Source organism: Pyrus communis, chromosome 1 (genome assembly GCF_041283825.1).
Source record: "Pyrus communis isolate YQ-2024b chromosome 1, ASM4128382v1, whole genome shotgun sequence".
NCBI lineage: Eukaryota > Viridiplantae > Streptophyta > Magnoliopsida > Rosales > Rosaceae > Pyrus > Pyrus communis.
Window position 1 is genome coordinate 18,015,816 of NC_142565.1, and position 14,781 is coordinate 18,030,596.

The following is a 14,781-nucleotide window of genomic DNA, read 5'->3' on the forward strand; positions in this document are numbered from 1 at the left end:
AAGTGTTTCCAGTTGGCAAAACCAAGTATTTCTATTTTATTTCTGCCACTTGAACTTATGTTACATGTATCCTTCGGTACTCCGGTATGTTCATAAAGCCTGGCCAATAAAAAAGCAACCCATGCATGCACTCCCAATCTTATTTTTATAAAATAAATAAAAAAGAGCAACATATTGTGAACAGTAAGTGCCCCTACATCTTCGGGGCAACAACAATACTTTCTTTCATTATCTAAATTAATAGGAGTAGAAAATAACTCTCACTATGAGTTATTTTAATACAATAATGGTGTTGGGGCCCAAATATGTCACACAGTAATCCAACTAAGTCTCAAGTCCCAATTGTCATGCAAAGCCCTAATTCAAGCCCAAACACATGCCAAGGTGCGGGATCGATAAGAAAAATACAAACATGCCATGCTATGGTAATTAATCCGGATATTCACATATATCACAGCATGCTCATGCCTATTCATCATGCCAAGCTTCCTCATGCTAATCGATGCCCATGCTAAGCCCAAGTCACATACTTGGGGCTTGTCAAGTGGATCGTGGTGTGGATGGTTACGGAAGGTTATTGGGCCTATGTGGAATCGGGGTTATGGAAGATGAAATTGGTACCAGGTGGAATACCCTACAATAAAAATTTAGAAGCAATTGTACTAACTAGTTAGATGAACTAGTCAACTGAGTATAGGTTGTAAACTAATATTGCTAAAGCAAGACAAATGATCTCTAATTATTGTTTTAGCCTTTGTTCTTGAGTTAAGTTTACTTAGTTTACAAAGTGTCAATACCAGCACAACCTACAAAGTTTATCTCTAACATTGATTATTTGGACATAAAGGTAACTTTGCAAAGTATCGAACACAAGGAAGTTTTTGGCTGGAAAACCCCACCTCTAAGTTAAAAAATCAAGACTCTCCACTGAGTCCAATCCACTAGTGTAAACAAGGTAAGTTCTTACAAAGACCACACAAGCTCAATTCCTAGATCCCTATCTATGGAGTAGCCTTACCTTTGTGCAACTTTGCCTTACACGAGATGAACTCCGTTGGTCTTCACGAAGTGGCAACTCCTCCTAAGCTCTTCACCTTGTGGCACCAATATCAACACGATCAATCAAATGATATGATGTTATGATGTGCTCATGAAATGAGGATTCAACGACTAGTCAGGTTCTCCTGTCAAACAATTGAAGAATAACTTAACATGAATCCAAATGCTTAGTCTATGAAAGATATGAAACTTTGAAGATTAGACCAAGAATATAATGTGAAATCATGAATACAATGCAACCCTAATATGCAGTGATTGGGTATTTGTGCACGAGATGGTTTTGTGGCTAGGGTTTCGGTTTTGAAACTTAAGAGGTAGCTCTAGGCTAAATGCATTCTTTTTCTTGAACTATCAATAACCTAGCCAAGAAACAAATGAAACCTTGAAAACCCTTATAATGGAAGAGATGGATGTTTCAGACAAGGGGAACAAGGAGACACGTGTCATGAGCCAAAGAGACCTTCCTAGATCAAGGTTGAGAGATCCACGCACGGAAAAAGGTGTCAGATAGCCCATGTGGGTTGTCTTATTTTGCGTGCCTAGACAATTGGAAAACAAATAAAAATTCTAACTAGACAACTACACTAGACAAAAGGATTTTGGAAAAAAATAAGCTTGACATGAATATGCAAATGTATGGTTCAACCATTTTGCAGTGAAGATGGCTGGTGCCTTGACAATTTAATTCTAGCAGAAATCCTAGATCAACATTACACCCTAATTCTAAACTATGAGCATATGTGGTACTAGATACAAGAAGTGACAAGAGAATAACAAGTAACCCCTTTGGCTTTCCTTGACAAAATAACCCCAAACCTATAACTAATTCACACATCACCCACACTCAATAAATCATGAAGTGACAAAAGAATAACAAGTAACAACTCCTGCAACAAACATACATTTGTCGACAAGAGACAAGTGAGATTCATCATGGGTTATGAGATTAAAGCAACATAGTAAGCTTAAGTGATACCAATAGGTGTATATTCCAAAACACAATTTAAAAGATGCATTTTTACTATTTTTAAATTGGTTGAGATTTTGTCTCCCATTTTGTCATGGTAAGACAAAGGAAGAAAGTGATAAACAGATAAATGCAAAAATTGGTAAGGAATAACAATAAAGAGACAATGCAAATTTACAACACCAAAAGAATTTAAAAATAGGTACAATTCTCGGTACCAAATAAGACAAATATTTAGCAAATTAAGCTCAGAAGTTCTAAGTAGCATGAAGGAACAACAACAAAAACAAATGTAGCAAGGTTAATTACATCAAAAGCCCAAGCAAAATTAAGTTTCAACTTCAATAACATTGGTCAAGATCAACCGATAAGAAACTCTCCCACAACACTTGCATATTAAACCCCTATAGGTGCTCCCCCATAAACCTAAAACTCATTCGATTATGATGAGATAGGTGAGCCAACAAGAGATCCAGTAGCAATGGCAGCTTCAATAGGAACATCTCTACGGTATGGACCATGACCAAGACCTTGTTCATCTTCATCAGAGGAATATGAGAACCTAATGTGATTGCCCTTCGAGGTAGGAGAGGAAGATAAATGCTGGGTTGATGGACACTCATTTTCCTTCAAAAGTGTAGATAGAAGCCACTTGGCAGCAACAACACTAGAATGGCTGAAGAAAGCTGTTGTGTGAAAGGATACAGAGGATGGATCCATGGGACATTAAGGGACAAGTTTTGGAGGACATAAAGAAGGCTTAAGGACAAACGATTGGGGATTCAGGGAAGTCTGACTCAAATAAGGTGCTGAGAAGGAGTTACTGACAAGTGATGAAGACACAGAATAACCAACCAAAGACTTAAACTCAACAAATTGCTTTCTACGGGAGTTAATTTCATATTCAAGAAAAGCAATTTTTCTATCTTTGGAGGCATTGGCTGGAGGAACTGGTCTGGGATCACCCTGAGCTAAACCACACATTACATTGCTTAGGTTCATCACATTTCTATCAAGGTCCTTAGTGGTTCTAGGGAAAAGATGATAAAAGAATATTTATGCGACTTTGTTATCTTATTTCTTTCAATTTACTTGGTTAATTTCCATTTATTATAGTAATTTAAGTTATTTTCATTTTATTGTAGGTCCAGTTAGTATAGACGACAATAAATAGTCAAATGGAGCAATTTGGAGTAGTTTTGGACTTGGATTGGATAGCATGCATTGATAGCATATGGGCCAGACATTTTTGGTGTTTAAAAGGTGTTAAACATGTGCTAAAATCGGGAGAAATTAAAGTTGAGGCTTGAAAGGCAAGGAATTACACAAGAAAGAGGAATCCTAGCAAGAGAGAAGTTTAGTGGTTGTTTTGGAGCTCAAATAAAGTTGTTACTTGTTTTCAAGTCCAAATAAAGAATCCAAGACGAATCTAGCTTGTTAGAAGACCAGGAATAGAATGGGAAAGGAATTAGGATATCTAGCCTGATTTAGAGGTTCTAAATAAGGCAAAAACATGCAAAATAAAGGCTAAGTTTATGGGATCACTTTGGAATATCTTGCAGCATCTTTTACCCCATAAAAAACTAGCCCTTTTGGCCACTTTTACATGCCCTTTTTATCCTGGATGAATGACATAATTCTGAGGATCTATTTTTCCTCTCTTTTCATTCACTCTAATTAAAACCCTAGCCATGCTCTATATATATATGAAGTGTCCAGCAACGTTTGAGGGGTGTGTCGCACCTACCATTCATCCATTGAAGTTGTTGAAATTTTCAGAGTTCTTTCTCTCTTTGTTTTAAGTTTCAATGCTTATTTTAGATTGCTTTTTAGTTACTATGAACATGTGTAACTAAGTTTCTTTTTAGGTAGAGGTGAATTCAAAGCCATGATCATATGTTCTATATAAATTGATTACATCCAGTTATTATTTCATGAAACATGAATGCAATTTACTTTTATGCTTTATAGAAAACTTATTCTTGTATGTTTATTAAGGATGCATACCTAGTTTGTGTAAACACGAAAATTTTGTAATGAATGAGACGAGAACACATGTACAAAGTAAATTTGTATTGATTTGAATTTGTAGGTTACAATCTTTGAAATTTGATGTAGATGCATGATTGTTGATCCAAGGGTTGCAATGACTTGATCTCGAACGAACGGTTGAATGATTGTTTCAAGTTTTGAGCTTGAAACAAACGTGGGGATGGTCTTCACCTCAAGCTACGATAAAGAGTGTGGATGCAAGATTTCATTGCTTCAAGGGTCTTGGCGACTTGATCTTGAAACGAACGTTGCTACAAGTTTATAAGCTTGCAACAAAGTCTTGAAGGAATCGGCATGAGTGCTTGTTGATTCTTCAAGGAAGTGCTTCGACTTTGGTCGAGAGAAAGCTTCTGTTTTGGTTTAATGTTCTTCGAGGAGAGCTTTTGCAGCGTTTTAGTCTTCAAAAGTTTGGCAGAGGATCCTCTTTGTAGAGATTTTCCCACCCCAATGCTTGTGGGAGGACCTTGTATTTATAGGCTTCTCAAGGCTTGCCTTTGGGAGGATTTGGCTTTGATTGGTGTCCTAATTTGTCCATGAGAGAATTTAGGCATGTTTTGTGTATTAATTTTAGCCACTTTCCTTGCTTTAGCTGAATTTAAGAACCTTGTTGCCTATTTTTTTGAGCAATCTTCAATTCTTACTTGTTTTATGAAGATGCTTTAACTTTTTATTTTTTTCCAATTTTGAAAGATTTTGGACCTCCTTTGCCGAATTTAAAGGATGTTTCTTCTTTTAGCCGAATTTTGAGAATGTTTTATACTTCCCTTGCTTGATTTGTGCCACATGTCATTGATGATTTGTCCATTTGTGATAAGTCATATGCCACGTGGAGCTTTGTGATGCATTGTTTTATATGTAATGAAATTTACATGTCTACAAATGCCCCCACTTCAAGGCGCATTGCAGGCATGTGCTTGTCACATGTAGAAAACGTGTTTTGAAGTCCTGCAGTGTGAATGTTCTAACTCAAAGGTCGTTGAGACTTGATCTTAAATTAGTTTATTTCTTCAAGGGACGTAGAGGCATATTTCTTAAATTGCAATGATAAACTTCGTCAAGGGCCATCGAGGCATGTTTCTTGATCGAAGCATATCTTCAAGGGCCGTAAAGGCTTGGTCTTGAATTGAAGTGGTGAATTTCGTCAAGGGCCGGTGAGGCGTATTTCTTGACCGGATCATTTCTTCAAGGGCCGTTGAGGCTTGGTCTTGAAAGAAATAAAAACTTTTCTTCAAGGGCCGTAGAAGCTTGATCTTGAATGAAATGAATAAATCGGCAGGTACTTATTGTGCGTATTGATTTTCCATAATTTTTTACAAAATGCATTTGGCACATTCTGAACTTTTCCTTGTGGTTGTAGGAAAACAAACTTCTTTCCTTGTGGTTGTAGGAAAACAAACGTTTTTCCTTCCTTCTGTTAGGAATCCTCTTCAATTTTGGTAACAAAGGTGACTTCCTTCAAAATGTTGGAAAGCTTTGGCGATTTCCTTCAAGGTTTTTGGAAGATTTAATACTTATCCTTGGGCTAGTAGGATGTGCATTTTCACTTTCCTTTTTTTTTTTCTCTTTTCCCACGGCAAGGGGGAATTTTTTTTTTGTTTCTTGTTTTGATTTCCAATGGCATGAAGGAGAGATTTTTTTTTCCTTTCTTCTTTTGATTCCAAGGCAAGGAAGGAGTTTTTTTTTTTTTTTTTTTTCCTTGTTTTGATTTTCCACAACAAGGGAGGAGTCTTTCTTCTTTGTTTTGGTTTTCTACAGCAAGGGGGAAGTAGTTTTATTCCCCCTTTGATTCCCCGTGGCAAGGAGGTATCCTGCTTTCCTTTTTTTTTTTTTTTTTGTTTTGGGAAACATGTCATCTAACTTGCACGTCCAGTTTGAGGTTGAATTCTCTCCTGCAAAATTCTAAAAAAATATGAAAACCGTAGCTTTGTCTCTTATTTTTTTTCAGGCTTATATCGCATGCCACTAGGAAAAATTGGGAAAGCCTTCAACCTTGCATTTTCCTACAGCTACGCAATCCTGACCGGAAAGCGACTTCTGTGAGAATGATTTTGGAAACTGGAACGTTTGGCTTTAGGGAAAATTATGAAATTTGGATACAATGATCCTCATCCACTTAACTTCCTTCTTTAATTGGCCTTGCACCAAAACACTTTCGGAAAGTTAAATTATCACCAAAAACGTCTTACCTGCGCAGATTGGCTAAAACTTGCCATTTTTTCTTGGTGCATGACTTTTACAGTGTGGTGTAGTGCCTTTTTGGTCACGACTTTCCTCGGGGGGGTGACGTAATTGTGCCTCTTGCCGTTGCTTAGAGCTGTTCACTTTGTTTTTCTTGATCAAGCTTTGTGGCTGATTTATTTCATCGTTGCGACTTCATCAACATCATCCTTTGACGCTCACGAGGTTAGTCTTGCATGTCTTTTGGCAAAGATTTTTTTTTTTTTTTTTTTTTTGTTCTTTTCTTGCTGTGCCTTACTCTTGCTTATGTTGTTTTGTTTGTTTTGTTGCAGCTATGGTATTTTTCAAGTGTTTCAAGAACAATACCATCACCGTTCTCGCGAAGGAAGGTGATTCGCGAGATAGGGGGATGACGTTAAAGCTTTGTGCGCCGTTGATTGGACCTAAGGCACTTGTTCTTCCTGTAAAAGGTAATTCAATGCACATCAAGTCATTGTCTTCTGAAGTGTCTTATTTTGAAGAAGAAGGCATGTATGTCGAAGGTTCTTATTTTGAACCCTTCACATCATGTTCGTGATAATTCACCAGCTTTGTTTGAGCTTCTTGGTGATCGCATCCGTAGTGGAGCTGTGACTTGGAGTAGTGCCTTGTCGACTACTGGAGAAGCCACCTATGTTGAGTTTTACTGGGAATGGCTTGAAGATGTCTTGAGCCGATACAAAGATGCTCTTACCAATATGGGCCTTTATCACACTGTGTACGCATCTTTGTTTAGCTACGATCGTCATCCTTCCATCCTTCATGCGTTCTTCGAGCATTGGTGTTCAACACCCAACACACTTCACATAGCTCAAGGGGAGATGTCGATTTCACTTTGGGATCTCCATAAAATAGGAGGCTTGCCAATCCAAGGGAAATTTTATGACGAGCTTGTTCTTAGCGTAGAGGAGTTTTCTCATCGCAACAGCCGAGGATTGCCTACGAGTTGCTGCTATTTGTTTTGGGCGCATCATAAGCTTTCCCAAAAGGCTTAGGGTAAGTCAAGCGTAAAGATTTCTTTATGGATCCGATTTTGGTACTGGGATGCCATGAAGTACAAGAGGCTTTCGAAGAAAAATGGCCACAATAAGACAACCAGGCCGAAGGGAGACTCGGATCCGTCAGGTCTTATTGGTCCAGTTGGGCGCCGTATTCTTGCCAAGTTGAGAGCATTTGAGGATCTTGGCATAGCACCAGAGCACTTAGAAGAATCTTACCTAGCCGCTTTCTTAGCTTGTTGGCTTTGTAAGTTTGTTTTCCCTAAAGAGGACGCCAACCTTATTCATCCCGGAGTCTTCAAAGTTGCTAGCAAGATGGCTGCGGGTGAATCCTTTAGTCTTGCTATTCCGTCTTAGCCAACATTTACAACTTAAGTGTTGTTTCAAACTCAACGAGCACCAAAGATCATGTTGTAGTACTTCCCTACCACTATGTGTACGGTTGGTTGGGTGAGTACTTCGGCATACATTTTTCTTCGACGGTTTCTGATAAGCCAAGGCCTTCTTCACCAACTTCAGTCAAGCCGGGCCTTTGACAACGAAGTATTCTAGCATGCTTTGTGCGAAGAGTCTAACGATTCACAGGCGCAAGCATTATTTAGAAGTTGTAACAGCTTGAGGATGGACTACCTAGCAAGAGTTGGCTCGACACAGCAAGGCCTTATAGATGATTCACACCTTTGTTCTTCCGATTTGTCTTATCTTACAAGTCTTCACTCGAGGTATGTTTCTTTGCGGCAAGGAGACTGATGCATTGTTCAGCCATATAGCCCTCACCATTTTAGTAAGCAATTTGGTTTTGTCTAACTTGTGCCTGGCAAGCTGAAGGAAGTCACACAACCAATATCATTGTAAGCCGTGTATATGCAGTGGGAATCTTGTACCCGTCTATGCACAAATGCTTCCATCACCCTTTTGGCTAAGGACGAGTTTAAAAGCAAATTCGTGGCTTGTGCTTACGTAGGCTGGTGGTCAAAGGTGTACCATGGTGATTTGGGGACGACAAGTGTTACCAATTCTTCTTATTCACACAATGATACACCAATAGAGAGTTGTCATGCGGTTCCTACGCAGCTGGTGCTTCTTGATTGTGCGAGTGTAGCTCATCTGCATCCTGCAACTTTAGTTCCTCAATGCTTGTGCTCATCTTCTCACCATCCAGATGCTTATAATAAGGAAGGTGACGAAGTTGATTCGCATGAAGATGAGCTTGTTCTATGGCACAAGTTTTGAACAAGCGACCATGCGAAAGGGATTTGGATGATAGTGACTTAAATTTCCGTCACAAGAAGAAAAAAGTGCTTAAGCCTCCTCAGTTTGACTCAGCGAACATGGGTGTTCATTCTTAAATGGAGATGCTATTTATAGGTGATCTTCCTACGACCAAGGAGATTAGGGATCCGCCTGGTGCAGAGCTTATTCCAAATCCGCCAAGTTGCCTAAGCTTGTTGTGTGTAGGTGGAGGTGTGCAAGAGCCCGTCATCCGTCCAACACCTTTGCTGGCTAGCTCTAAGATCTTTGTGAGGGGGCCAAACCTTAATGGCACTGAGCAGCTTATCCATCGCAACAACCTTTATATGGCCATGGATATCAAAAGCTATATTGAGAAGGGGATTTCAAAGTGTCCGTTGGATGATCTTGCTTTGCTTGAGGAGGACTTATTGAAGCTTGTTTCTGCGATTGACTATCTTAACGTTGATTCTTCACTCTTGAAAGCCAAGATTGCCAAATTTATGGCTACCTCAACTGAGTATTCTTCCTTGCATGCTATTTCCTGAAGAAATTGAGTCCAGAGATTAGAGCTCAACAACTTACAACAATAAACTTATCAATTGCCTAAGCTCGGTCTTCTCAACAAGCTATTTTGAAAGGTGATCAAGTCACAGAGACTTCTTTGTCTTCTGTTGAGGCACAGTTAGAAGTGTTGGCGTGTGAACAAGAGCAGTTGAAAACCAAAGCATCATGACTTCAAGGTGTTCTCTCGGAGCAGGAAGCTACACTTTCCCATCATCAAGAGGAAATTTTACACCTAGAGCAAGAGAAGGGTGCGACCATGGAAGTGCCCACCTTGTCTTTTACTGATTTAAAGACTTTGAGGACTTTGGAAGGCTTGCTTGAAGATCGTCGCCATAGTTTTAGGGATATAGCTTTCAAGTAATGTCTTCTATTTTTATGCTTTAAGCCTTTTTTGCCTTTGCTCATTTTTGTAATAAGGCTTTGTAGCCAAATTTTTTTCCTTTAAAGAAATAAAGTATTCATATTTGAATTTGCTATTTATTCTTCAAAGTGTTTGTGTTTTGTTGGTGACATGACTGTACTTGAAATTTTTGAAGTTTCAAGTTGCCTACTTACCCTCGGTTGAGGAGGGATCAAGTCATGACGTAGTTCAAGGAATGATGGATTGTGGCGATTTTGGATGGTGATTTTTTTTTGTTTTGCTTTTTTTTTTGTTTTGTTTTATTTTGCCGTACACAGTTTATGCTCTTGCGGGCCCGGAGCGTTGGGTGTCACCATTTATGCTCGTGTGAACAAGAAGCATTATGCCGTGTGCAGTTTAAGTTCATGTAGACGATGAGGGTTGAGTGTTTGCCTTAGGGGTAGTAGCGCTTTAAGAATCTACCCTTGATGGGGCTGATCTTCAAGCCATCTTCTACCATGATTAAGTAAGTGCTGTTGGTGTAGACCTCTTGAATTACGTAAGGTTCATCCCACTTTGATGTGAACTTGTATTTTGTCTTGTGAGTTGTGATGAATGACCTTCGTAATGCCAAGACAAGATCTCCAATTTGGAAAGACCTTGGGCGAACATTTTTGTTGAACGCCTTGGATAGCTGTGCTTAGTAGCATTCTAAGTATTGAGCTTCGAGCCTCCTTTCATCAAGTGCTTCCAACTCTTGAAGTCACAGCTTTGCGTTTTCCTCTTTAGTCAAGCCTTCTTGTATAGCCATCCTTAGTGAGGGGATTTGATTTTCGAGTGGTAAAACAATTTCTATGCCATATACGAGAGAATAAGGCATTGCTTGGGCATGAGTCCTATGTGTCGTCCTATATGCCCAAAGTGCTTCACTTATTCTTTCATGTCAGTCTCGCTTTGTTCGGCCGATTACCTTCTTCAGAAGGTTATACAGTGTTTTGTTGAATGTTTTTACAAGATCGTTAGCTGGGCATGATACATAAAAGACTTATGCTACTTGAACTTGTATTTCTCGTAGAGCTCGTCCACAAGTCGGTTGAAGAACTATTTTCCGTTGTTAGTGATGATGTAGTGAGGCACACCATATCGATAGATGATATACTCTTTGATGAAATGGACGACAGTTTCCTTCTTGACTTCCCTTAGGGATACGACTTCAACCCACTTGGAGAAATAGTCTATTGCGGCTAGGATGTAGGCCTCTCCGACGGATGATTTTAGTGTAATTGGTCCTACAACATCTAATCCTCATGCATCAAATGGCTGTGAAGCAACCATAGGGTGTAATCGCTCATGTGGTTGATGTATGAAGTTGGCGTGAAATTGGTAGGCTTGGCATATTTTGGCGTGTTCCAGACAATCTTTCACCATACTTGGCCAATTGTAGCCCATCTTTTTGAGCTGGAAATGCAACTTTGGTCTAGACTAATGCGATCCGCATACGCCTGAGAGTGCTTCTTCCATGGCTTGATTAGCTTCTTCCTTACCTAGGCATCTTAGAAGTACTCCTTCAAAATAGCATTGATAAAGTGTTCCTTTGTAGTAGAGGAAACGGGGCGCTCGTCGATGTATTTCAATGCGGTGTCTAGGATCATTTGGAAGCTTTCCATGCTCTAAGTACTCGATCAGTGGCTGTTTCCACTCTTCAATGTCAATTGGAAGTACTGAGATGACATTTGTATCATCTAGTAGCATTTTAGTGACGGGCGGGATCACCCATCTTTGACAAATTGGCATGTCTACAACTTCATCATCTCTTAGTGCCATACTTGAGGCTAAGTTACCAAGAGCATCTGCCGTTTGATTTTTCTTTTCTTGGCACATGTTCTAATGTCATGGCCTAGAACTTTCGGAGCAGTTGAGTTGCTATCTACAAGTATGGGACGAAATCATCTTTCCTGACTTCATATTCAGTCAAGAGTTGATTAATTATGAACTTGGAGTCACTATATACTTCTAGCGTTGTGATTTCTATGTCAACTGGCATTTGGAGTCCGATAATTAGTGGTTGGTATTCAACGACATTTTTGGAGCATAGCTCACTTAGCCAGAAGGATAAGGGTAATATTTGTCTTTGTGGTGACATGAATACTACTCCTGCCTCTGTTCCGTTTGCTCCTGCAGATCCATCAAAGAACATTGTCCATGCCGGGAAGATGTCGACGTAGAACACCTCCTCGTCAGGCAAGTCATCTAAGATTTTCCAATTGGCTGAGATTGGTGATCAACAAGGAAGTCTGCTAGCGCTTGTCCCTTAATGGCTTTAGCTGGAATGTAGATGATATTGTATTGATTGAGAAGTAATGCCTATTTTGCTAGTCCCTCTATCAAAACTGGCTTGGACATGACGTATTTGATTGGGTCAGCTTTGGCAACCAAGTAGATGGTGTAAGCATACATGTAATGTCTAAGCTTTTGGACAGCACGGACTAAGGCAAGGCACATCTTCTCGATTGGGGTGTAGTTGAGTTTAACCCTAGTGCAGGTTCTGCTGAGGTAGCAGAGTACTATTTCCTTTTGGTCTTCATTTTCTTGCACTAAGAGTGCTCAAATAAAGTCATTTTGTGCAGCAGTGTACATGATGATCAGCTTTCCAGGCATGGGAGCTCCTAAAATAAGTGGGCTTGTTTGGTACCTTTTTATGCTTTCAAAGGCATTGCAGCAGGTGTCATCCCATATGAACGGAGTTTCCTTCTTGATGAGTTGATTGAAAGGTTAATAGCATTCAGCGAGGTTGAAGATGAAACGTCTGATGAAAGTGAGTCGTCCTTGTAGAATTTTCAGCTTGTGTAGATTCCTTGGCTCGGGCATGTTTTGAATGGCCTTAATCTTTGATTGGTCTACTTCAATGCCATGGTGCTTGACAATAAAGCCGACAAACTTCCCAGAGGTGACACTAAATGCACATTTTAACAGGTTCATATTCAGGTTGTAGTGTCGAAGTCTGTCGAACACCATTTGTAAATCCTTCAAGTGATCGGATCTCTTCTTGGTCTTGACAACTAGATCGTCTGCATAACATTCTACGTCTTTGTGCAGCATGTCGTTGAAGATCCTCTGCATTGCACGTTGATATGTAGCTCCAGCATTCTTCAAGTCCAAGGGCATTTACCTTGTAGCCCTTGTAACAGTATATACCTTTTGGAGTGCGGAAGGCTGTTAATTCCTCATTTTCGGGAACCATGCGGATTTGATTGTACCTAGAAGAGCTGTCGATGAATGACAACACCTTATAGCCAGTGGTTGTGTCCACCATGATTTCGATGATTGGTAAGGGAAAATCGTCCTTCGGGTAGGCATTGTTAAGGTCGTGAAAATCTACGCAAACACGTATTTGTCCAGATTTCTTAAGGACAATGACGATGTTAGAGATCTATTTAGGGTATTACACCTCTCGAATGAAGGCTGATTCGGTTAGCTTGTAAATCTCGACCTCAATTTGTGGGATGAGTTTGGATCGATAGCGTTTTTGAGTTTGCTTTATCGATTAGCTTGACTGCAAGGTGATGTAAAACAATGGTCGGGTCAAGGCCAGGCATTTCCTTGCAGGTCCAAGCAAAGACATCTTTGTACTTTAAGAGCAGTTGGTAGTACTCCTCGATCTCATTTGTGCTTAGTAGTGTACCTACGAAGATAGGCTTTGGCTCCTCCCTTGTGCCTAGGTTGAGCTCCTTAAGATCATCAATCATAGCTTGCCTTTCATCTTCAAGTTGTGGTGGTGCAGCAGTGACATCCTCCTCGGGAACTTCATCTTCCTTATCCTCTTGGATCGTGCTGTGGAAAACGTCTTGGACCTCCTTTTTAGTGTTGTCCACTTGGGCTTGTTGGCATGAAGATTAGACAATGTGGATGATGGTGCGCATCTTTACCTTCAATTGTCCTTTTGTGTCCATTTATACAGTTACTTAGCACTTTATCCTTGAAGGAATCAAGCTGCAAACGTTGTCTTTTTCTTCTGGGCCGTTGAGTTTTTCTTCCTTTGGTGTTGTCTTCCTCATTTTAAAAGTCTTCTTGGTCTCTACAAGTCTTTCCAAGGCAGATCATCACAGAGGAGAGCTAGCCGTGTTTCTTTGTTTCTTAGGTTTTGACAACCTTTCGAAGACAGAGCTTTGGGGTGTTAAGCCATTTGAAGACAGAAGTTCGTTCTTGACCTTCAATGCGATCAAGTGCCGAAATTCTGGGTTTTGAACGATTTAACCTATCAAATACTGATGTTCTGATAAGAGCACATTTTTGTGACATTGTTATCTTCTTTCTTTGCATTTACTTAGTTAATTTCCATTTATTTTGGTAATTTAAGTTATTTTCGTATTATTGTAGGTCCAGTTAGTAAAGATGACAATAAATAGCCAAATGGAGCAATTTGGAGCCGTTTTGGACTTGGATTGGATAACATGCGTCGATATCATATGGGCTAGATGTTTTTGGTGTTTAAATGGTACTAGAGAAATTAAAGTTGCGGCTTGGAAGGCAAGGGATTAGACATGAAAGAGGAATCCGAGTTAGAGAGGAACATTATCTTATCCTATCTTATCTTGTCTTATCCTATCCTATCTTATCCAACATTATCTTATCTTATCTCCAGGTACAAAGAGGAATCCTAATCACATTCCAACACTCTCTACCTGATTTCTGGAGTCCTAAAATAACTCAAAAACTCCAAAACCCTTTCCTCCTTGCATTCAACCATTTTCCCCTATATATATGAAATTCCTACAGAGATTTACATGTGACATGCCTACCATTCATCCATTAAGCTGCAGGAATTTTTAGAGTTCTTTCTATCTTTGTTTTAAGTTTCAATGTTTATTGTAGATTGCTTTTCAGTTGTGATGAACATGTGTAACTAAGTTTCTTTTTACCTAGAGGTGAATTCGAAGCCATGATTATATGTTCTATATACACTGATTAGATATAGTTATTGTTTCATAAAACATGAATGCAATTTACTTATCTGCTCAATAGAGAGTTTATTCTTGTATGTTTATTAAGGATGCATACTTAGTTTACATGTAGGGATTTGATGCAAGAATATAAGGAAATTTCACCTAATCGTTATGAACTTATATTTGTAAGTAGTAAAAGTCACTAGTCATGATTGAGTTAAGTAAATTCTCGGCAGGAGTATCATGCTTTTCATAGTTATGAATGCTTTGTCAATGTTTATGATTTTCACAGAACTTAATGATCTTTGAGATGTATCTCTTCATGCTTTTCGTGGTTAGGGAACTTGAGAAGAATAATTTGGTTGCGTCACTAAGTCCAATTCAATGAACTTAGGAAAATCTGAGAAT

General features: G+C 39.3%; 1 protein-coding gene across 1 annotated transcript; it reads right to left on the bottom strand.

The window, feature by feature from the left end:
* Positions 1-10,912: 10,912 nt before the first annotated feature.
* On the bottom strand, positions 10,913-11,311 carry LOC148699298 (uncharacterized). The gene has a single exon (XM_088695555.1). The coding sequence runs from the start codon at positions 11,309-11,311 to the stop codon at positions 10,913-10,915; it is 399 nt and encodes a 132-aa protein (XP_088551681.1).
* Positions 11,312-14,781: the final 3,470 nt, after the last annotated feature.